This window comes from Dromiciops gliroides, chromosome 5 (genome assembly GCF_019393635.1).
Source record: "Dromiciops gliroides isolate mDroGli1 chromosome 5, mDroGli1.pri, whole genome shotgun sequence".
NCBI classification, from domain to species: domain Eukaryota; kingdom Metazoa; phylum Chordata; class Mammalia; order Microbiotheria; family Microbiotheriidae; genus Dromiciops; species Dromiciops gliroides.
The window spans coordinates 105,102,306-105,125,371 of NC_057865.1; the positions used below are offsets into that span (position 1 = coordinate 105,102,306).

Sequence of the window (23,066 nt, forward strand, 5' to 3'; positions counted from 1 at the left end):
CCTGGCTCTGGTGTCAGGAAGACCTGAGTTTAAATCTGGCCTCAGACACTAACTGTGTGATCCTGATTAACCTTTATTGCCTCCCTTCCCTTCTCCAAAAAACAAAACAAAACATGCTAAATAAAGAAATGCTTTCTCCTGGATATTTCACATTTTTTATTTTCTTTCTTTTGATTTTGTTTTATTGTTTCTTGATGTCCTTTGGAGCCAATAGTTTCCATTTGCCCAATTCTGATTTTTAAGGAATTGTTTTCTTCATTGATCTTTTGTTTTTCCTTTTCTATCTGTCCAATTTTTATGGGGGGGGGGGGGCGAGGCAAGAGGGTTAAGTGATTTGCCCAGGGTCACACAGCTAGTAAGTGTTAAGTGTCTGAGGTCAGATTTGAACTCAGGTCCTCCTGAATCCAGGGCTGGTGCTTTATCCAGTGCACCACCTAGCTGCTCCCCCCCCCATTCTACTTTTTTTATTTGTTTGTGGGTTTTTTTTGGTGGTTTTTTGTTTTTTGTTTTCATTTTGGTGAGGCGATTGGGGTCAAGTGACCTACCCAGGGTCACACAGCTAGCAAGTGCATTAAGTGTCTGAGGTCTGATCTGAACTCAGGTCCCCCTGAATCCAGGGCCGGTGCTCTATCCACTGTGCCACCTAGCTGCCCCCCAATTCTACTTTTAAAGTTGTTTTCTTCAGTGAATTTTTATGTATCTTTTTCTATTTTTTGTGCTTCCTTTACCAAGCAGTTGACTCTGTTCGTGATTTTCTTGCATCACTCATTTCCCAATTTTCCTCTTTTTCTTATTTGTTTTTTTTTTTAGTTACTGAGAGTCATTCTTTTTTATCCATATTTAAAATAGATAACAGCTTAAATAATGTTTTACCAATATGTTCCAAAACATATCTAAACCAATGCCTACTATATGCAAGGAGTGATTTATCCAAGGTCAGATTACTAGTTAGTGTCTAAGGCTATAATTTAACTTGGATCTTCCTGTCTCCAGGCCCAGCATTCTATTGGCTGCCTACGATTAGTATGATTTCATGATTTTCTTCAATCACCCTCAGTGCAGGGGACTAGGAGCAAAGAAAGCAGATGATTGGAATACCACACCTTGCATATAGCAGACACTTAACAAATGTTTACATTGATTTTTTTTTAAACTTTGTGTTATCTTATTTGATTTTTAAAATCCTTTTGAGTTCTTCCAGGAATTCTTTTGGGCCTGAGAGCAATTCAGATTTTTCTTTGAGGCTTTGCCTGTAGCCAGTTTGACACTGTCATCCTCTTCTGAGTTTGTGTTTTGATCTTCCCTTTTACCATAGTAATTTTTTATGGTCAGGTTCTTTTTGGGTTTTGCTCATTTTTCTAGCCCTTTTGGTGACTTTTAACATTATGAGTTTTTGTTTGTTTGTTTTTGTCAAGATAACTCATTGTTCATAAAAAACACTCTTTTTCAACAATCCAAAAGGCAACTTTACATATAGACATCACCAGATTCTCAATATAGAAATCAGATTGATTATATACTTTGCTGCCAATGATGGAAAAATTCTATACAGTTAGTTAAAACAAGACATAGAGCTTACTATGGAACAGATCATGAGCTTCTTTTTTTTTCCTCCATTCATTTAGAATTTTATTTTTCCCAAATTACATGTAAAAACAAATTTTAACATTGATTTTAAAAACTTTTTGTTCCAAATTCTCTTCCAACCTCCCTCCCTACCCCACCCCTTAAGAGCTCAAGTGTTATACATGTGTAGTCTTGCAAAACATTTCCACATTAGTCAGGTCATGAAAGAAAACAGACCAAAAAACTTTAGAAAAAAGAACTAACAAAAAATTATGCTTCAATTTGAATTCAGATACCATCAGTTCTTTCTCTGTAGGTAGACTGCATTTTTCATAAGTCCTTCAGAGTTGTCTTGGATAATTGTATTGCTGAAAATAACTAAGTCATTCACAGCAGATCATCTTACAATATTGCTGTTATTTTGTGTGCAGTACATTTCACTTTGCATCAGCTCATGTGAGTCTAACTTTATGTTAAAGTTGGGCTCTACTCCTGGTTTGGAGGGGGTACTGTGCTAAGTTTCAGGGTTTTTTGTGAGGTTGTTTTCAGAGCTAATTCTAGGGACCTCTAAGTTTTCAGTTCTTCCAAAGTGGTATGACTTAAAGAGAGGTGTGGTAACTTTTCTGGCCAGTGCTCTCATATGTGAGTGACCAGAAGTGACTCTTTCTCCCTAGAACTGTGACCAGGATCCCCCATCCTTTTTTGTTTGTTTGTTTCTGTAATGTGTTTTGAGGCATTATTTTAAAGTTGTTTGGAGGGGAATTTGGGAACTCTCTGGGAGAGTTCTTGTCTTTGTTTGCCATCTTATGCTAAAACTTCTAAGTATTATTTCCTATCAGTTCACTCATTCATGTAATTTAAATTCAGAAAATGATTTAATTTGCTCATGACTAAATAGCAAACCCTTCTATATTATTTGTACTTGACAAACTTTTGTTTCAGTGGCTACAGGTATAAGGATGTAAACGGAGCCCAGTTAACCTCTATGCATTGTGTTTGTGATGGCTTCTCTGGATAAAATAATGAAGATGACTTGGGCTTGGCAGAGGCAAGGGATTGGGGGTGGGGGGTGGGGGGTGGGAGGGGTGGAGTGGAAGACAGCCTTATCCTCTAATGACAATAACTGGCTGTTCCAGCAAAAAAGCCGACATAAGACAGACATACTCTGTTTTTTGTTTTTTGTTTTTGCCGGGCAAAGGGGGTTAAGTGACTTGCCCAGGGTCACACAGCTAGTAAGTGTCAAGTGTCTGAGGCCGGATTTGAACTCAGGGACTCCTGAATTCAGGGCTGGTGCTTTATGCACTGTGCCACCTAGCTGCCCCTGACAGACATACTCTGAAAGAACTTAGTCTTCCTGCTTCTCCTACCTTTGCCTTGGTTACTAAGTGTTAGTTTTTTTCTGGTGGCTGCTATAATGGACATTGAAATCCTAGCTCTAGCCCAGTTTTAAGGCAGTCACGACTTTTTTTAATCAAAATGAGAGACATGTGACAGAAATTTTATACTCATTTTGAAGGATTGGCAACTTGTTGACTATTTGTGTTGTAAGCTTTTTAGAAATTATTGTATAGAACTATTTTTAATAGTTAATGCTTCTGGTGATTGACTTATGAACTGCATCATTTAGTTATAATATCCTAAGCTTTTTAGGAAATAGTCACTCAAAAATAATAGAATCCTTGAGGTTTACTAGATGCATTTATCTGGGGCACATGCTTGCTGTGGAGTACATACTATTTGTGTTTGTCTGGCTAATCTTTCTGAATCAAAGTATAGACATAAGTGTGCCATTCCCCAAAGGCTTCAGCCACTGATGTGTGTGTGTGTGCTCTTCCTAGAAGCCTGAAGGAAATAACGAGGGAGACCAAATATAAAATAAGTTTGTGTATATATCCTGTGCTAATGACACATCACATTCTCATGCTTTTCTAGAAGCTGGAGAAGAAAAGGGATGTTGGAGAGTGGTGGGATAGGCAAACAAGGATGTGTAAAAGCATTTAATTTCTAGTACTGTTGGAGCCAGATTCCCTTAACACCACCATATTAAAAACTACTGTTGCCTTTTTGTATTTTATTCCTTATTGATTACTGACTATTTTTTTCTAGTATTCTCTGGCCTATGCCTGCTTGAAGTTAGTGAATTATTCCTTCTTCTTCTGGCTGCCCTTTTATCTGAGCAACAACTTTAAATGGAAAGAGGCTGAAGCTGACAAGCTCTCCATTTGGTATGATGTTGGAGGAATTATAGGTATGCTTGGGAAATGCCTTTAACTTCTTGTACTATGTTTGAAAAAAATGTTCTGGACAACATTTAAAATGCAATGTTTTGTTTCATGCCTTGTCTTCTAGAATATCTTCCCACTTCAAGAAAATAGTCACAATCCTTCCAGGGCGTGTGTGCATGTGTGTGCGTGTGTGTGCGCGTGTGTGTGCGTGTGTGTGTGTGTGTGTGTGTGTGTGTGTGTGTGTGTGTGTGTGTGTGTGTAGTCTCTGAGAAAGGAACAGCAGAATGAAAGGATCCTTATGGCTTGTTTTTTGAGACTCTTTGCTGGTCCCTTGTTGATTATACTTTCCCTCTGTCTTGCCTTGTTAAGTTTTTTTTTTTTTTAAGTTTTATACCGTTCTTCCGAATGTAGTGGCCATCTCCCTCCTATCCAATGATGTTTCAGAGCACTATAGTTGTTAATGCATTGTTTCTTTAGATTGAAGTTAGGATTTTTTTCCAGATTCCTCAGAAAAAGGCAAAGTAATGGCCTAGTTACAAATGATAGGAGCAGGAATGAAATAATAACAGTAGGGAACTTCCTGAATGTTCCAGAGGGGCTTCATTCTAAGCATCTTGTTTTATTGGGGTGGGAGTACTGGGCTCAGGTAGAAGTAAAAACAGCCCATAATCAGCAGGCAAGGGTCTTTCCTCATACCAGTTGAAACATTTTTAATAGATGACTACTGATACAACTAATGCAGATCGTGAGTGCCCCTTATATGTTTAAACCTAGAATTGTGATCAAGTCAGAAAGTACTTTGAGCACATAGAAGGAAACCACTCAAGTTGTGTCCTGCTCCATTTCAACGACTTACACAGAATCTTAGGCCACAAGCTGAAGGGTTAGTTTTGCTGCTTCCCTGGGATTTAAAGTAGTGTTTCAACCTTAGCTGCCCACAAGGAAATAATCAGATGAATTTATGGCTTCCAGAACTTGAAGGTGTTTGTAAAAGTTGAATTCGATGGGTGCGGGGGTCACTTCAGCTGGCTTGCCATGCATCCTATGATCAAACCCAGCCATAATTACTGCATTTATACTCCTTTCTTGGTGGATTTTTGTTGAACTGAGTGAAAAATAATATTCAGGAAGCATATGCATTTTCTTTAGAAGGATAGCAACTAGGACATTGCTTTTTGTGTTGATAATAGTGTCCATCATCACTAGTTTTCACGGGAACTAAACATCCCAGGAAATTTTCATAAAAGTTGTCACTTAGGAGGAAAGCTTTCCAAGAAGATAAGGCTTAGTTTTTAGATAGGTTCTGAATGATTCTAATGATGAGACTTAAAGAGAAGAATGAGAGATATAGACTAGTCAGATAAGACACAATTGAATAAAGTTGAGAATTTTTCTAAAATGTATATATTTTCTGTACTTGAAGGTGGAACGTTACAAGGCTTCATCTCTGACATGCTACAGAAGAGAGCACCGGTGCTAGCTGTGAGTCTGCTTCTGGCAATTGGGTCCCTGGTTGGATATAGCCGTGAGTATATACCTTGCACAAAAAAGTGCTTTTCTGGACTTTGAAGAAAAGGTACTAGCCTCTAGTCTGAGGCCAGTTTGGGGGGAATTTTCCTTGAAGTAGGCTACACAGGGATAATATAGTGCCTTTGCAGCTGATTGTAAATGTCTGGAAAAACCATCATCATGTAGTTTTGTTTTTGTCTTGGAGGAAACTAGCATCTCATCTGCTTTGTGGATTTTTTTAAAAGAGCTTTCTTGCTAACATACATGCTTTGTTTAAGGACAGGCTCCAGAGAGTCAGCATTGCAGCCAATAAAACAATAAAAGGGCCCAAGGTTTCCAAAGAGGAGAGATGTAATTAGTAGGTGTGGTATATGTGGTTGAAGATAATGTTGAGGTGGGAGAAGTCTTGTTGCTTAGGACTTCCAACAAGAGGCAGAAATCTCCCAGCCAGAAAGTGGGGGGCAGGAGAGGCAGAAGGAGGCGAGGCAGCATCTTATCCATTTGCAGTGTCTGTGTTTGTGAGCTTCACACAGTGTTAGATCTTAGTGCCATTGAGCTGTGGAAGATGGAACTCTTAAAAGCCAAGGTGTTAACAGAACATTATTTTTTGCAGGATCTCCAAACAATAAGACTATTAATGCACTTCTAATGGCTGTTACAGGTATGGTGTGCTTGATCAAACTTGTTGTGATGTCAATAGTAGATAGACATACCTTCTCATTTGTCAATTTGGAATATGTTACAAGTTTTATTTAATGGTAGCTGTTGATTTACATGAAAAGAAAGATGTGTACTCATCCAGATTGTGTTTCTGCAAATGTATGGTGATTTGTCCATATAAGACACAAGATTCCTAGTGATATCAGACTAATCTCTGAGTTAGAAGTTTCTTGATTTGAAAACTTTTCCTAGGTCAGTTATTGCTGCCCCAGATGTTTATGTTTCAGAGGAGAAACCAGTCCTGCTGTGGCCTAAATAAAAGGAAATAACCTGCTGGGGACTTGAAGGGAAGTCATTGCCCTCTAAACAGGAGGTGGAGAGAGGGGGATGGAAACTACTGGCGAAAAAAACCAAACACACAAAAGCTTTCTAAGCAGTTCCACCTTTATGGAGACAGTGCCAGAGAATGTCAGAAAAAAATCTTTGAGAAAATTTAAAGTAACCCTTTATCTCAAATGATTTAATGAAAAAACATTTAATTGTGGATTATCCTCCAGGCACTTGTGTTAGAAATACAATTTTTTTAAAAGAGAGAGAGAGAGAGAGAGACATATTCCTTGCCCTCAAGGAGCTCACATTCTAATGGAAGAAAATCATAAATAGGGAGAGAAGTGCCATGGGAAGAAAATTTTATTCTAGAGAATTGGAAAGTGGAGGAGGGGAGTATATGCAAGGAGTAGCCAGCAGATGGTGAGTTTGGGTGGCTGAAGGAGATGTGGAGCTGTGAGGCATGACTTGGGGTGCATTCAAACTCTATGAGTAAATGCCTTTGTACATAAGACCCAGATTATTCTGTGTCTTGGTAGTTTTGACTTTTGTTGTTTTAAATCCAGGTTTGTTTTTTTCTGCTCTTTCTTCAGTCTTATGTATGTGTTTTAAAAATCTAAATGGAGGAGGGCGGGGAGCAGCTAGGTGGCACAGTAGATAAAGCACCAGCCCTGGATTCAGGAGAACCTGAGTTCAAATTCTCTGCAGCCACATCAAGGTCTCTGAACAGAGCAGCTCTCCTATTTCTTGCACATTTCCTTAATGTCCTTAGATTTCTTTACCAGCTTTCCAGCCCTCCTGGCATGACTTTCATTTTAGAATCTTAGGCCATAGGATAATATTTATTCTTCTTTTGACCGTTTGAACTCTGTTCTCTCCAAATCTGGGGCACGTGTCAAACAGTTCCCAACTTTCCTCTCCTGTCACAAACTCTAAGACAGAGTCGCGATTTCCCCTCATAGCTCCCATCTCTTCGGCCCCAACAACCAGTTCTTCCATGTTAAAATACTGGATCAGTAGAGGTAGAAGGGCTGTGCAGTCAAACCTCTTTCAGAGGAGTCCATTGAATCTCCTAGGGAAGTTTATTCAAAGGCACTCGTAAGAGTTAGAGCTGGAATATGCCTGAAAGACCATCCAGCCTCTTAGAGATGGAGAAACTAAGACCCAGACAGGGGAATTAACTTTTCCAAAGATAGCCAGCTAGTAAAGTGGCAGAACCAGCATGTGAACCCAGGTCCTCTGACTCCAGATCCATCGTTTTTTCTCTAATAGCCCATTGATACATAGAGAAACAAACTTGAGACCCAGGAAGACAAGCAGCCTAGATAGAGCTTCCAAGCTTAGGTTAGGCTAGGCCCTCTTCCCTTTGCACTTGCTGTTCTTGGTTCTTAGAGTTCCCCTCTGTGGAACAGACAACGGTAAATTCTCTCTTGGTGGCCTCACCATGCGGTGGCTCTGAGGGTAGTCAGTGAGGTCCATGGCCCAGACCATACTGCCTCTCTCATTCGAGTACTCATGTTAGCAGATACACTTCCCATTGACCTTGATTCATTCACCTCTTGATGTGAAATTCTTATAAAGTTCTGGTGCATCTTAAATTTTAATAATCCATTTAGTTAGCACTGCGACCTTGAACAAATTCCTTAATCTCTCTGATCCCTTATTTCTTCATCTGTAAAATGAAGGTATTTTTCCAGCTCAAAAATCCTTATTTGCTCTGAAGTAACAAAGTTATGATTAGAATAGGTACTGTCTATAACTGATATCTAAAAGCAAATCTGTTAAAGTTCAGTCATCTCCATCCTACAGTTGTGCCCAATCTCTTCTTACTTCAGAATAAGACAGAATAAATAGATGAACAATAGCAACCATGTGCAGAAATGTGAATTCTGGGCTTGTAGGACTGATGTGACAATCAGCAAGGGAACACACAATGGTCTTCATCCAACATCTAAACTAACTTATTCCAGTCTACAAACTGCATGAGGATTTCTTAAGATAAATGGCCACCTGACAAGCACGTGCCCCATTCCCCAAAACCCTCGCACAAACGCTTATTCTGCCCCTGCCACAGATGCAGCCTTCCAGGTACAGCTAATGGTCTCTTTCCCTGAGAGCAGTTGTATGCATGCCACCAACTCCCGGAGAAACAGCCTCTCCCTGGGCTTGCTTATTCCTTTTTCTCTATGGAATGCATGTTTCCCTCTTTAGATGGTCCCCTTTCTGATGAAGCCAAGAAGAAACTAGCATATGTTTCATATGAAAAAGAGAGAGGGTTGTTAGGGAAGCAGTCACAGGGTGCTATTAATAAATGCATTTCAGGAGCTCTTGCATATCCTAATGGCGTAGATCAGATCCTGTTGAAGCACACCCCAAAGAGCTGTCCAAATTATTTCACTTTACTGTCATTTTCTCGTGTTGATTATTGCTTAAAATAGGTCAGTTAATGGTGGGCTTGGAAGCATTTTAGTTACAAAAGTTTTTGTAATTAGATTTTTTTATGGGTTTATGTTTGTGTTTTTGGTAATAAGGTGTGACCTGTATTGGACAAACCAGTAGAATTTCTTGTTCTTTAATGAATCCTCAGAGGTGTGACTAACATTTGTGTGTTTTTACAAAATATGATGGCAGTAAGCTACATGAAAAGTGCCCTGAAATCAACTTTTTAAGGCAAATTCAGGTGGGAAAATAGAAAGAAATCTTGGGCCAGTCAATTAACAGTGGGGTTGCTTTGCTGGCGTGGGAGAACTACCTAGGGGTTTAGCAGACTGAGCGAGGAAGCCACCCAGGAAGATCTGAAAGCTTCCTGTTCTGACTAATTCTTAATTTGGTGCTAAGCCCAATCTTTTCTGTGTTCCTAGAGGGAACTTCCCAATGCCCTTGGAATTTTGACACCCTATGTCACTGCCCCAGTCACCTTGCCCTCCTTATGACACATTGCCAGTGGCTTAGGTAATGAGTGGTGTTATAGTTTATGGAAACTGTGGGGTCTCTTTATATGTTTGGGTTTCATGTACTCTAAAAGAGGGGAATTCAGGATCCAGATACTTCTTACTTCAAGGCTTTTCACAATGGGCTCCAACTCCTTTTCCAGCATTATCTGACCCTACTTATTTTATCTTTGACAGTTTTCCAGCCAGGTTTTTGGATTTGCTGTTCCCCAAACATATTGCTTGTTTTCTTACCTTCTCATAAGCTCACAGGAACAGGAAAATAGGATCTTAGCTTTAGTGTGCTGGAGGGGAGCTTAGAAGACTTCTAGGCCAGGCCTCTTAAACTTTTTCTTCTCACAACCCCTTTTTGCCTGAGAAGTTTTCGTGTGACCCCGGGCATAAAGGTACATAAAACAGGGACACATAACCTTTTACTGCTGCCAAATTTATCATGACCCCCCACATTCAGTTACACCACCCAAATCAGGTCTCAACCCACAGTTTAAGAATCTTTGATCTAGTCCATGCTTTTTGCTTATGCCATTGCCAGTGCCTACAGTGCCCTTCCCCCGCTTCTGGTCTCTTCTTCAAGGCCCAGCTCAAATGCTACTGCTTTAATGTAGCCTTCTCAAATTCTCACAGTCTATTGTATTCACTTCACCCTCTACTTTGTGTTATTACTTTCTTTGTATTTGTGTACATGACATAATATTCATTCTGCTTGTCTCACCTCATCCCCACCCCTTTTAATACTCTCCCACCACATATACATTTCATGAGTCCAAAGACCACATTTTTCTTATATTTAACTGCTACCTCTGGGGTAAGGGGTAAGCAGTCATACAGCTTAGCTGAAAAAAGCAAGATAATCTGGAGAGACAGAAGACGCTACCTCTACTCCCACTCAGATCCTGATGGAAATATCCCAGACCCTGGACCTTTCCATCCACAGCCTCAACCTGTGAAGAAGGGGCCCACCATGCTTTCCACCAACAATGCCATCAGCAGGCAGGGCTACAATTTCTGCCTCCTTAGTAGCCACAGCTGCTGAAGATCTAAAAATGAAAGTTCTCACTTCCAAGTCTTTGGCACTTCCAACAGTTCAGTGTGAGAACTGGATATGGTTTTATCAGCGGAAATGACATTGAAGAAGATGCATTACCCTCTCTTTTGTCACTGTAACCTGAGGACCATAGGACTTCTCCCATCTGATTTGCAATTGATAGCCCGTATGTGTATTGTCTGCCTTATTCAAATATGAACTTGATAGCAAGACCGTTTCCACTTTGGTGTTTGTCTTTCCAGTACTTCTCACAGCACTTTGTGTACAGTCATGCTTAATGAATATTTTTTCATTTATTCCTCCATATTGTATCTCCTTTAGTATCTGCAGTAAAGTGATGTGTACATAGGGCCTTAATAAGTATTTATTCAATTGGATTTATCAGTTTGGGGAAAATAAAATACTTGGGGGGAAGAAGCTGGAGATGAAGGCTCTGCTGTTCTTGCCTTCTTGGCATCTTTTGCATCTAGTTTAGAATGCCTTCCTGTTAGAAGATGAGGATGGTATTTTGAGATTTATGGGGTTACCCTGAACAGTGCCTCCCTTTCAGAGTTGTGGAAATCAAATACAATGGTATTTATAAAGCTCTTAGCACAGTGCCTGGCACATAGTAGGTCCTGTGGAAATGCTGCTTCCCTACTGGCTGTAACTTACCAGAAACTATCTTGTTCACGTTTTCAGGGTTTTTCATTGGAGGACCCTCCAATATGATTAGTGCTGCTATTTCTGCGGATTTGGGTCACCAGGAGCTGGTACAAGGGAGCAGTGAAGCTTTGGCCACAGTTACAGGAATCGTTGATGGAACCGGGAGTATTGGAGCAGCCATGGGCCAGGTGAGATTATCAAAAGAAAATTGTAATGTCTCAGCATATTGAATATTTCTCTGAAGATGGAAGAAGTCATCTTTCCCTTGCAGTATATAGGGTTACAGTATTTGGTGTTCCCATAGTATCCTGGATTTTTCAACTTTTTTCTTCATGGGTGTCAAAAACTTGTGACTTATGGGGAAATCCTTCTCCCTACCATCTTCTGTCATAACGGTGCCATTTAGATATATCCCTCATTCTGTTCTCCTTTCCCCTCTCATAGGAGCCTTCCAGAGCCCATTATTCTCTTTTTTTTCCTAGCCTCTGAGAATGAGACTCTCCTCTTTCTTGAAGTGCTTTGTTTGTGCCTTTGACCTCAACTTTTCCTGTCTCCTTCAGGATCTTGCTCCCATCAGTCATTCCCTTTCTTTCTCTGCCTATCAGCCTCTTCCCTGCTACCTACAGACAAGTTCACCCCTTCCATACCATCCTTTTGAGCCCACATATTATATTTTTCTTCCTTTCACTGCCAAACTCCTTGAAATTGTCTTTGGTTGTCTCCATTTCTTTACCAGTGCTCATTCACAAGTGCTCAGTCTTGCTTCCAGCCTCACAGCCCTGTTGAAACAACGCTAACAAAAGTTAACAGTAATCTCTTCACTACTAAGTCTGATGAGCTTTTCTTGTTTAAAAGTCCTTGCCCTTGGGGCAGCTGGGTGGCACAGTGGATAGAGCACCGGCCCTGGATTCAGGAGGACCTGAGTTCGAATCCAGCCTCAGACACTTGACACTAGCTGTGTGACCCTGGGCAAGTCACTTAACCCTCATTGCCTTGCAAAATTAAATTAAATTAAATTAAAAAGTCCTTGCCCTTTATTTTTTTGTGTGTGTGTGGGGCAATTGGGGTTAAGTGACCTGCCCAGGGTCACACAGCCAGTAAGTGTTAAGTGTCCGAGGCCGGATTTGAACTCAGGTCCTCCTGAATCCAGGGCCGGTGCTCCATCCACTGCGCCACCTAGCTGCCCCCTTGCCCTTTACTTTAACAAACATAATTATTTCCTCAACCCTCTCCCCTACAACCGGTACCCCTTTTCTCCCATTGAACTTCCCTCTTTGTAACAAAAGCCTTTTTGCAAAAGCCATCAGCACAGTGACCAGTTCTAAAAATGCAAACTAATCCACCTGATCTCTTTTCTTAATCTTTATTCTCCTTGGTCTCACTGGTTTTTTAAAATGTTGGTCATTTTTTCCTCCCTTGGCTCCTCCTGGTATTCTGACACTCCTCCTTTCTGATTTTCTTTTTGTCTATGTAACCATTTCTTTTTCTGATCCCCTAATCACAGGTGGCATTCCCCAAGGCACTGTTCTTAGTCTTCTTTCCTTCCTGTGCTTTCTCCCTTGCTGATCTCATTTATTCTCATAGATTCAACTATTATCTTTATGCAGATGATACCCAACTCTATATATCCATTTCCCTCTTGAGCTTTAGTCTCCTATCTTTAACTTTTGTTGGTCATTTCCACCTTGATGTCCTATCAGTACCCTCAACTCAGAGTGTAAGCCAATGCCAAAGTCATCAAAGAAAGTAGAAATGGGGCCAAAAGAGAGGTAGATATCAGTATCCTTTATTTGAAGGAATATTATAGATAGATGGTGTCTACCTACTGAGAAACAGATAATGGCAATTAAATGACAAGCAGTTGAGAGATCATGGTGGTTCGATAATGGCATGGCATTGGAAATTCTAAAGAGTTGGAGGAAGTGAGACCTCTGTGAGAGAGAAAGTATTTTGAGGTATGTTGTCTTTGGGGGAAGATTTTGTGTTTCATTTAGGAGTCGTGAATATAGGGAAGAGGAGGGAAGAATGAGAGAAGGGAGTATAGGATAAAAGGGATTTTTTTTCCTGCAAATACAATGGAGATCACACAGGGCAAAGTAAAAGACAGTACCAAGTGACAGTTGATGGGAGGTGAGAGAGATGGGCATGAGGGATCAGGTAGAGGTGGCACAGAAGGGAAGTGGCACAGTGGTTTGAATTAAAAGGATAATAGAAGCATTGGGTGGGAAGTAGAAAGGAGGTGTGGGGACCAATTTTTAATTGGGGAGTGTTAGCTAAGCGGCTCGCCGCAATATTGGGGCAAGGAAGGAGACTGGCAGCCTCCCTCAAAACAGAACAGGATTTATTTTAACAAGAACGAACTTAAAAAAAAAAACACAAACAGGATCAGTAGGATCAAGAGAAAGGAAATAAAATGGGGAAAGGAGAATTATACAACCTGAAAAAATACCACTGCCCAGGAATCGGCTGAGAATACACAGCAGAACTCCTGTCACCTTCCAGCGTCCAGCTAGAATGCCCAATTCTCCTCCCCCAATCCCAGAAAAACCCCATACAGCCCCAGCCAATGGGATGGCCGCTCTGACAGTCACATGACTGCCCTCACTAGGCTTCCAATCATTATAATTTTGCCAGGCCCATGTAGGCGTTGGCGAGTGGTGATGACATGAGGTGCCAGTGCCATGGCAACAGCATAAAAACCTCAAATAATAATTCTTTACAGAGGCAAATGCCAGAAGCAAGAGAGGAGAAGTGGAATGGTGGTGCAGCAACCCACGTGGTGGGAGAGTCAGAAAGGGATAAGCCAGCTTCACTGAGGGAAAGGAGGAGAAGGGGCACAGGGACAGGGAGGACATGCCAATACACACATGCACAGAACTGCCTATATGCAGTTAGCCCAGAAACTTAACGTTTCAAATGAAATCTTTATGGGGGACCATAAGCCTTTTCAAAGCAGGGGCTGGAAGAGCTCCTCTTGGGAACATATTGCTGTGACACTAGAGGGGGCATGACTCATGGAATTGGGGACTGACCTTTTTTAATCTCAGCCCTGGCTGACTGAGCTTTGGGTATCCATCCACCTTCTCTTTTTCAGATAATATTTACACAGCCTGCATATTATCACTAGGAAAGCCTTGTGTCCTTTTTGTCACAGAACTTCTCTCAGAATTCTGAAGTTATTTAAAGCTTAAGACTCCACTGAGACTTTGAAGACACTCTGTTTATAAGATGGTAGTGAAATCCTTATTTCAAGTATTGAATTTGAAAAGTGAGAAGCCTGTACATATTCTTTGAATACCAGTACTAATTCTCTGCCCTAAGAAAAAGGACCCATATGCATAAAAATATTTATAGCAGCTCTTTTTAAAAAATTTTTTTCCCAATTACCTGTAAAGATTGTTTTCAACACTCATTTTTGTAAGATTTTGAGTTCCAAATTTTTTTCCCTTCCCTCCTCCCCAAGATGGCAAGCAATTAGGTATAGGTTATATATGTACAATCATCTCACATTTTCATATTAGTCATGTTGTAAAAGAAGAATCAAAACAAAAGAGAAAAACCACAAGAAAGAAAAAATAACAACAGATAAAGTGACAATAGTATATTTTACTTTGCATTAAGACTCCATAGTTCTTTTTCTGGCTGTAGAGAGCATTTTCCATCATGAGCCTTTTGGAATTGTCTTGGATCATTGCATTGCTGAAAAGAGCCAAGTCCTTTCTGTTACTGTGTATAATGTTCTCCTGATTCTGCTCACTTTACTCAACATCAGTTCATCATGTAAGTCTTTCCAGGTTTTTCTGAAATCCACCTGCTCATCATTTCTTACAGCACAGTAGTATTCCATAACATTCATATACCACAACTTGTTCAGCCATTCTCCAACTGATGGAAATCTCCATAAATTCTCATTCTTTGCCACTACAAAATGTATAGCAACAGCAAAAAAAAAAAAAGTATAGTGGCAATGAATTGGAAACTGAGGGGATGCCCATAAATTGGGGAATACCTGAACAAGTTATTGTATGTGAATTTAGTAGAATACTATAGTGTTGTAAGAAATGATGAAATTTCAGAGAAATTTGGAAAGACTTATATGAACCGATGCAAAGTGAAATGAGCAGAATGAGGAGATAAATTTACACAATAATAGCAATATTGTAAAAATGATCAACTGTGAAAGACTTAGTAACTGATTAATACAATTACCCAACACAACTCTAAAGTACTTAGAATGACAAATACTTTCCACCTCCAGATAGAGAACTGATGGACGCAGTGCACATTGAAGCATTTTTTTCCTTTATTTTTCTTGTTCTTTTTTTTTTTTCCCACTGGAACATGGCTAATACAGAATTATAATTTATATAACTTTTTATATAGAATGGATATCATTTCTTGCCTTCTCAATGGATAAAGTAGGGGGTGGATGAAGGGAGAGAATTTGCAACTTAAATTTAAATATAAAGTAAAACTTTTTTTAAAAATGAGAGATCTACTTACAAGTCTAGGAAAAGTGTTTATAAAAACATTTGTAATGTATTTTAAGAGGGGGGAAAAGTTGCCTGAAAATATTCACCTTTGTCCTCCTAAATGGTGAAGTGGATCAAAAGTTAAGCCTAATAATTTTTTTTTTTTTTTAGTGAGGCAATTGGGGTTAAGTGACTTGCCCAGGGTCACACAGCTAGTAAGTGTCAAGTGTCTGAGACCGGATTTGAACTCAGGTCCTCCCGACTCCAGGGCCGGTGCTCTATCCACTGAGCCACCTAGCTGCCCCATAATTTTTTAATTTCTAAAATTTTCTAAAATCTACTTCTACTAATTGTTGCCTGTCATACTTGATAGGAGACAGTTGGGTTTAGAAAAGGCTTTTATGTATGGAGTAAATTACTAGGCTCTCAAAAGTGGGCATTAATAGAGAGCATCTCCACCTTTTAATCCTTTCAAATAGTTGCGTTTGATTCTCTGTTTTAGCCATTCAATTTTATTAACGGATATACAATCATATTGTAATCTATTTTTTCCCCAAAGTTTATATAACTCTTTTTTTTAATAAACATTTTTATTTAAAATTTTGAGTTCAAAATTCTATCCCTCCTTTCCCCTCCCTGAAGCGGTGAGCAATCAGATATAGCTCATACATGTGCAAATATGTAAAATATTGCCATATTTAATCTATTCTTTTATGTTCAGTTTTTAGTGTCTTTGATTCAAGAAAACCTAGGCTGGATGTGGGTTTTCTATTTCTTCATTTTAATGGTAAGTGTATATATTCTTTACCAATTTTTAAAAATTCTGTTTTATCTTAAGAGACTGTATTTTAAAAACATTCAGGCAAGGAAAGACAACTGAATTTTTTTTTCCTAAAGACTCATTTGTGAAAAGTACCATATTAGTCCATTAGGTACCTCTTTTTTTCAGGGGAAAAATAGGCCTAAATTAGCCTACATTTTATAGTCCATTCAGTGTTGTTGTATGTCTGATTCCAGGAAAACCAATAATACAAGACAAATTAGCATCCTTGATTATTAATTTACTCAGGATTATTCCCTGGTGAAAGTCAGTTGTCCCTAAATTCTCATACTCATTGTCTACTTATTCTACATATAGGTAGCAACAAGCCATTACTTGTCTGAGAGCCTCAGCAGAAAGACCTGGATGCTCAAGGCTCTGTTTATGGTCTACATTAGAAGCATACTGAAGCTAATACTAGGATTAAAACATTAGGATAAGGATGGTGGTGGGCAATGACAGTGGATAGAGAAATGCCACTCTGTTTGCATGCTGTCAAAGAAGACATTTAACTTCCCTATAGTACCTGTCAGTGTCTAGAAGTTGGCACACTTTAAAAAAAATTTTTTTTTGTGGGACAATGAGGGTTAAGTGACTTGTCCAGGGTCACACAGCTAGTAAGTGTCAAGTGTCTGAGGCTGGATTTGAACTCAGGTCACCCTGACCCAAGGGCCAGTGCTTTATCCACTGCACCACCTAGCTGCCCCGAAGTTGGCACATTTTAATGGCCTAATTCTAGCAAGGCTATATAAGCCTCAACATCCATGGCACTGGAAATGTCACCTTGTGTCAACCTTCTAGTGCTCATGGTGGGAAAGAAACAGGACCAATAATTTAAAAATCCTCTACTTAATCCTAATTCCATCAATCATCTGCCCTATGGGCAAATGATTTTGTTTTTCTGCCTCAGTATTTTCATCTATACAATGGAGATAGTACCAGTTGAGAAGTGACTGCATCTACCCAGTTGGGGTTTTCTGTAATATTCTAAAAGAAATCAGTTAAAAGTGTGCTTTTCTGATACTCTTTTCTTTTCACAGACAAGTTGTACAGTTCTGTTCATCTCACCATTAATAGTAAGAGAAATAAGATCTCTTGTGCAAAGAAGATAAAACACATGTTGAGTGGATAACCATTGCCCCTGGGAGAGAGGCTGTTGTAGATAAAACAACAGGACACAAACTGGACCGTTATTTTATTTTAATTTCTTTTAAGTAACCATATTTGGAGGAAGTTAGGTGGTTGGTGGGTTAGACTGCTGGACTTGGAATCAAGAAGACCTGAGTTCTATTCCTGCCTCAGACTCGAGCTGTATGACCCCAGGCTCATCACATAACCTCTGTCTGCCTGCCTTTACCTCCCAGGATTGTTGTGAGGATTATTTATTATGTAAGGTGCTTTTTGAATCTTAAAGCACTATGTAAATGGTAGCTATCATCATCGTTGTTGTTGTTATTGGGGGAAAGGGAAATCATCCAAAATGACTTAACATAAAACTTGAATTAAGCCAAATCCAGCATTCAGCACTATCAGCCACTGGAGAAACAGACTCGGAGCAGCCACAGGGCAGAGCAACTGTTACACTACAAGAATGGACAGACTGGCCTCAACAGCCGCAGGATGGGCCATTTTCACTCTCGTGCTCTTCTGGACCCTGTTCAAGTTTATACCTGCCACCTTGATTGTTGCGTCTGTTCTCCAGCAAACAACACTAAACCTTGAGCTTTCAGATTGAGAAGGTGAAGTGAAGATGAGGAGCCCCGACTTTATTTCAGTGAGCTGCTTCAGCCATGCTGTTTGTCCATAGTGGCAGTGAACTGAAGGAATAAGTGATTCTGGAAGCATTCTGTTCTGATCAAGTACATGAGTTGGACTTGGGAACTGTTTTAAGCCTTCCTTGGTTGAAAAATTCTTCTGGCATTTCAGTTCTTAGAGGAAATGATACAACTTGCTTAATAACTTAACCAGCTTTCTAGCTTTAATTAATTCTTATGGCCACCCTTTCAATCCACTTGGCTTCATTAAGCATTACTTTAACTCCTGGAAGTACAGATTAGCCTTCCTTTTCAAGGACTTATAAAAGATACATTAATTATCTTGGACATTCCAAAATATAACTAGCGACTGAAGTATGTAGTGGCCCAAATTTGCTGCCAGGGGACTTTAATAACGAATGTAAATTAGTTAGAATCCTTAGCCCTATATTGGGAGATTGATCTCTGTTCCAGGTAAGTTCCCTGCACCATCTCAGCAAAGAATCAGAATTGGAAAGGAGGTCGGGACTTAGTGGTGGGAGGGAGCATGTGACAACTGAGAAATAAGGTTAGAAAAGTGGTAAGGTCTGAGAGGCAACTGTTTTGTAGAAAAATGAAAACCATCTTCAAGAACATGGATTCTATGCTAGTCACCAGCATTAAGGTCATTGTGTGTGTGGGGGGGGGGTTAGAGTATGTAAACTAACTAGCTGGGGGGAAAGTGCAATTTTTGAGGTATTTATGATTATTGGATTGGTTAGGGAGCAATTTTCAGCCTCCTTATTTTCTGTAACATGTTATATTTATGGACTTGGAGAATCACTTCTATCAACCAGATTTCTAATCACTTTGTTTATTGCTGACAAAAAGGGAAACCTTCTTAGTGAGCTAACAAGGGCTGGAAGTCATGGGAAGAGAAAAATATACTGACATATATTTTAAAAAATTTTCAGTTCCAAATTCTCTCTTTCCCTCCAGCCTCTCCCCCACTGAGAAGGCAAGCAATACTATACCCATTATACGGGTCATGGTTTTTGTATTTTTTTTTAAGTATGTAAATTTTTTTAAATTTACATATGTTAGCATTTCATTGTGTGATCTGTAAGAATTAGAATATTATTAGTGCCTTAAGATTTCCCCAGATATTGAATGTTGGCCAGTGATGGCTCTCTAATCCTGCGGTACTGGAAAGATTCATGGCTTCTCCACTTACTAAAGACAAGTGATGGCCTCATTTCTGTTATGTTGTTTGAGAGCCCTCCCTCTCTGCTTTGTCTAATATTGGGCCTATTTTCAGCTAAGTTTAGATAAATTGAATACTTTGAATTTAATTACAGGTAGTAGACCAAGCTCAGTTTAATCTTCTTTCTGCATTTAATGTAGAGAGGGGTTTTTTTTTCCCCCTGAATAATCTATATTATTTCAGGACTCACTTTATCCCTTATTCTGTGTACTTCTGATCCACATGTGTCATTAAGAGTTTTTCATCATGATATGAAATAACTTATTTCAACATATACAATCTAAAATGGGAGATGTTTTAAAGAACGTGTTTATGTATGTGTACACACGCATGCACACGTGTGTGTACACATGCATATATACATGGGTATGTGTATAGATTTATAAACATACGTATGTGTATATATACATGTACAAATATACGTGTATGTATGTATATACCTTTTACTTCCTAGTTTATATCCCTTAAGGAAATGTAGCATAATAGAGGCCAAATATAAAATGCCTTCATCCTTTGCTATACAGCAAAATTATTGAAACAAAACTCCTAATTTTTTTATTTTTAAAAATCTGAAGCAACTTTGGTTTCTTCAAAGGATCAGATAGGGGAACATTCTGATAATGTTGAAAAATGAGGTCACATGAATAAATTTTTTATAAGAAATGAAATTGGTATTTGTGTTTATTCCCTGAGAAAATGAAGACTCTTCTCTGAGTTCATCAGTTTCCCTCCCCTCAACACACATCCCTCTTCTTCTTTCCTCTTAGCTTCCCAATAGTTTTAGAGGAAGGCAGTGTCCTTTTTCCTGCTTTCTTTTTTTTTTTTTTAATATTTATTTATTTATTTTTGGTGAGGCAATTGGGGTTAAGTGACTTGCCCAGGGTCACACAGCTAGTAACTGTTAAGTGTCTGAGGCCGGATTTAAACTCAGGTCCTCCTGATTCCAGGGCCGGTGCTCTATTCACTGTGCCACCTAGCTGCCCCCTTTTTCCTGCTTTCTAACCCTGTGTTTCCATACCTCCTTCAGGCTCAGACCCTCCAGATGAACACTAGACTTATGTTTTTCAACTTGCTCTCACATTTTTTGGGGGTGAGGGGCAGGGAGTCTCCTGGCTGCTAGATGTAGAAGGTTCTTTTAGACTAGTGCTTGGCCTGCCTTTTTTGTGAGATTGCTCTCCAGCTGCTTTTATCTGCTAAGAGGTTTTAGTTATTTTACCTAGTTTGCCTAAGATAGTTACCTTAACTGGTGCTTAAAATTATTTGGTTTCTCATTGGGGTTTCCATTTGTACTTTGGCCTTTTAAAAACACCTTTTTGATCCTTTTTCTTCTGCCTGTTCCCATGATCAAAAGGACAGCAAGGGATTACTTTAATAACTGGAAGTTTCTCCTCCATCTGGATTTTACTTCACATTCTGATCAAGATATGCTCACCTTGGGGAACTTTTAATAAGAGATCTTATTCCCTTTTATTTTAGCCTTTTTCCCATATTCCTTTCTCTTAGAATACTTGATTAACACTAAATCAGGTTCTAGAAGGTAGGTAGGTGTTCTGTGACTTGGGAATTTTATAGCCTGCTTTTAACTTTTTTTTCCTTCTGAATATTGCATTTAAAAAAGAAAATAAAGCAGTTTTAAAAAGTAACTGTCTAGATCATTATTTAGACTTCAGTGATCTAGACTTGAGGTTATCTCCCTCCCTTTTGGTATATGAATGACCTACCTCCTTCTTCACACATTTCCTGGCTGATAATGTTTAAGAAAACTTGTTTAGAAATTGCATATGTTACAGCCTGTTCTTGCTATGCATCTACATTGTCCTTTGGGTTACATAAAATGTTTATTATTCTAAGAATGCTTCATGATTCACAACCATATTAATATCTTGGGAAGAATATTGGTATATAACTTTTTGTCTACATGGAAAGGAGCATCTTGGGATTGTAGAAAATCCATCATTATTTTCCAATCTATCCCACTCTTCTTTCTTTTGAATTTTGAGCTTATCTCATAGTCTAAGACATGTGCTGGTGAACTAACTCAGAGACTGCCTATCCAACTACATGTAATAGCTTGGCTCACAGACAAATCTTTTTTTTTTCTTTATAGACTAATAGGCTAATTTTTTTTTTTCATTTCTGTGGGACAGTGAGGGTTAAGTGCAAGTGCCCAGGGTCACACAGCTAGTAAGTATCAAGTGTCTGGCCAGATTTGAACTCAGGTCCTCCTGAATCCAGGGCCAGTGCTTTATCCACTGTGCCACCTAGCTGCCCCCAATAGGCTAATTTTTTAAAAGTTCTTTGTTGTTCTTTGTCTTTACTTCCGTTATTTCCCATCCCCCACTTCTCCATATTGAACCTTTCCCTATAACAAAAAAAAAAAAGGCATCCTTGATGAGAGACTTACTGATGAACATTCTATCCTTGTGCCCACCTCTCTGCCATAAGTAAGGACTCATTCCTTCTCTAAAGACCTTCATTGATTTTCCTCTTACTCAGAACTCAACTTCCTTTTGGTGATTGTAGTAAAAGGTATATCTTCTCTTCATTCTCCTTATTTCTGCATAATTTCATCCAAATCTTGCCATATTTCTCTGAATTCTTCATAGTCATCATTTCTTAACTGCACAGAATATTTCATTCATCACATGCCATAGTTTGTTTTTTGTTTTGATTTGGGGGGTAGGGGAAGGTGGCCATTTATAAATAGGAATTCCCTTTGTTTTCCATGTTCTTAAATGTCACAAGATGGCTGCTATAAATATTTTGGTATATGTTGAATCCCTGCTTTGGTCTGTCTTCCTTGGGGTATATACCCCAAAGCAAGTTGAAGGGTGTGATTGGTTTAATCACTTTTCTTGCATAATTCCAAACAAATCAGAATGATTAAACCACTTCACAGTTCCATTAATGGTGCAATGAGGGTTAAGTGACTTGCCCAGGGTCACACAGCTAGTAAGTGTCAAGTGTCTGAGGCCGGATTTGAACTCAGGTACTCCTGATTCCAGGGCCGGTGCTCTATCCACTGTGCCACCTAGCTGCCCAATGGTATATTACTTTTCACAGAAGCACTTCTACTCCAACATTGACTGTCCCCAGTTTTTCATCTTTATAAGTTTCATAACGGTGTGATATGAAACATGAGTAGTTTTAAATTATATTTTTTCTCTTAGAACTAGTGATTTGGGACTTGTTTTCATGTAGTTATTTATCATTTGCAATTTGGAAAATTTTATGCTTATGTTTTAGTTACTCATTTATTGGGAAATAGCTCTTGGTATTACCTCTTGTTTGTTGGTTGGTTTTTGTTGTTGTTTTTTTGCTTTTTACTGGGCAGTGAGGGTTAAGTGACTTGCCCAAGGTCACACAGCTAGTAAGTGTCAAGTGTCTGAGGCCGGATTTGAACTCAGGTACTCCTGAATCCAGGGCTGGTGCTTTATCCACTGCGCCACCTAGCTGCCCTTCTCTTGGTATTACCTCTTACTGATCTCTTCAGAGGGGTCTTGGATGTCATTGAGAAGGTGCTTTAGTATTCTAGAGATTGGAAAAATTAACATGTTATCTGTTAATTGGAGTATTGCTTTGTTTTCATTGTATCCTTTGAAGGAAGGATACCCTCCATGACAGTGGCAAGCGCCCTTTTGGAATCTCTCCCTGTTTTATGCCTTGCTTTCTATTCTTAGTCAGAATGAAGTTATTTCTGTTGTATCTATCAAGGAATCAAGTGTATATTGAAAGACTTCATTTCTAAACAAAACCCTGAAAATTGGAGTGTACACAAAAAAACTTTTTCATTTCTAATCAGCCCTGAAGACAGGTCACTGTATTATGCCTAATCGCTCAGCAGAGGGA

At 39.2% G+C, this 23,066-nt stretch overlaps 1 protein-coding gene across 3 annotated transcripts in view; it reads left to right on the top strand.

Moving 5' to 3' along the window:
* Window positions 1–20,058, top strand: part of SLC37A3 (solute carrier family 37 member 3) — a 53,865-nt gene extending 33,807 nt beyond the window's left edge. For 2 of the 3 annotated variants that reach the window (XM_043966297.1, XM_043966299.1), the window contains exons 10-15: window positions 3,673–3,814; window positions 5,215–5,316; window positions 5,914–5,961; window positions 10,965–11,116; window positions 16,122–16,187; window positions 17,261–20,058. In XM_043966297.1, coding sequence (XP_043822232.1) covers window positions 3,673–3,814; window positions 5,215–5,316; window positions 5,914–5,961; window positions 10,965–11,116; window positions 16,122–16,187; window positions 17,261–17,332 — 582 coding nt within the window. In that variant the 3' untranslated portion in view covers window positions 17,333–20,058. The remainder of the gene's footprint in view (window positions 1–3,672; window positions 3,815–5,214; window positions 5,317–5,913; window positions 5,962–10,964; window positions 11,117–16,121; window positions 16,188–17,260) is intronic. The other variant, XM_043966298.1, reaches the window with a different exon arrangement.
* Window positions 20,059–23,066: the final 3,008 nt, after the last annotated feature.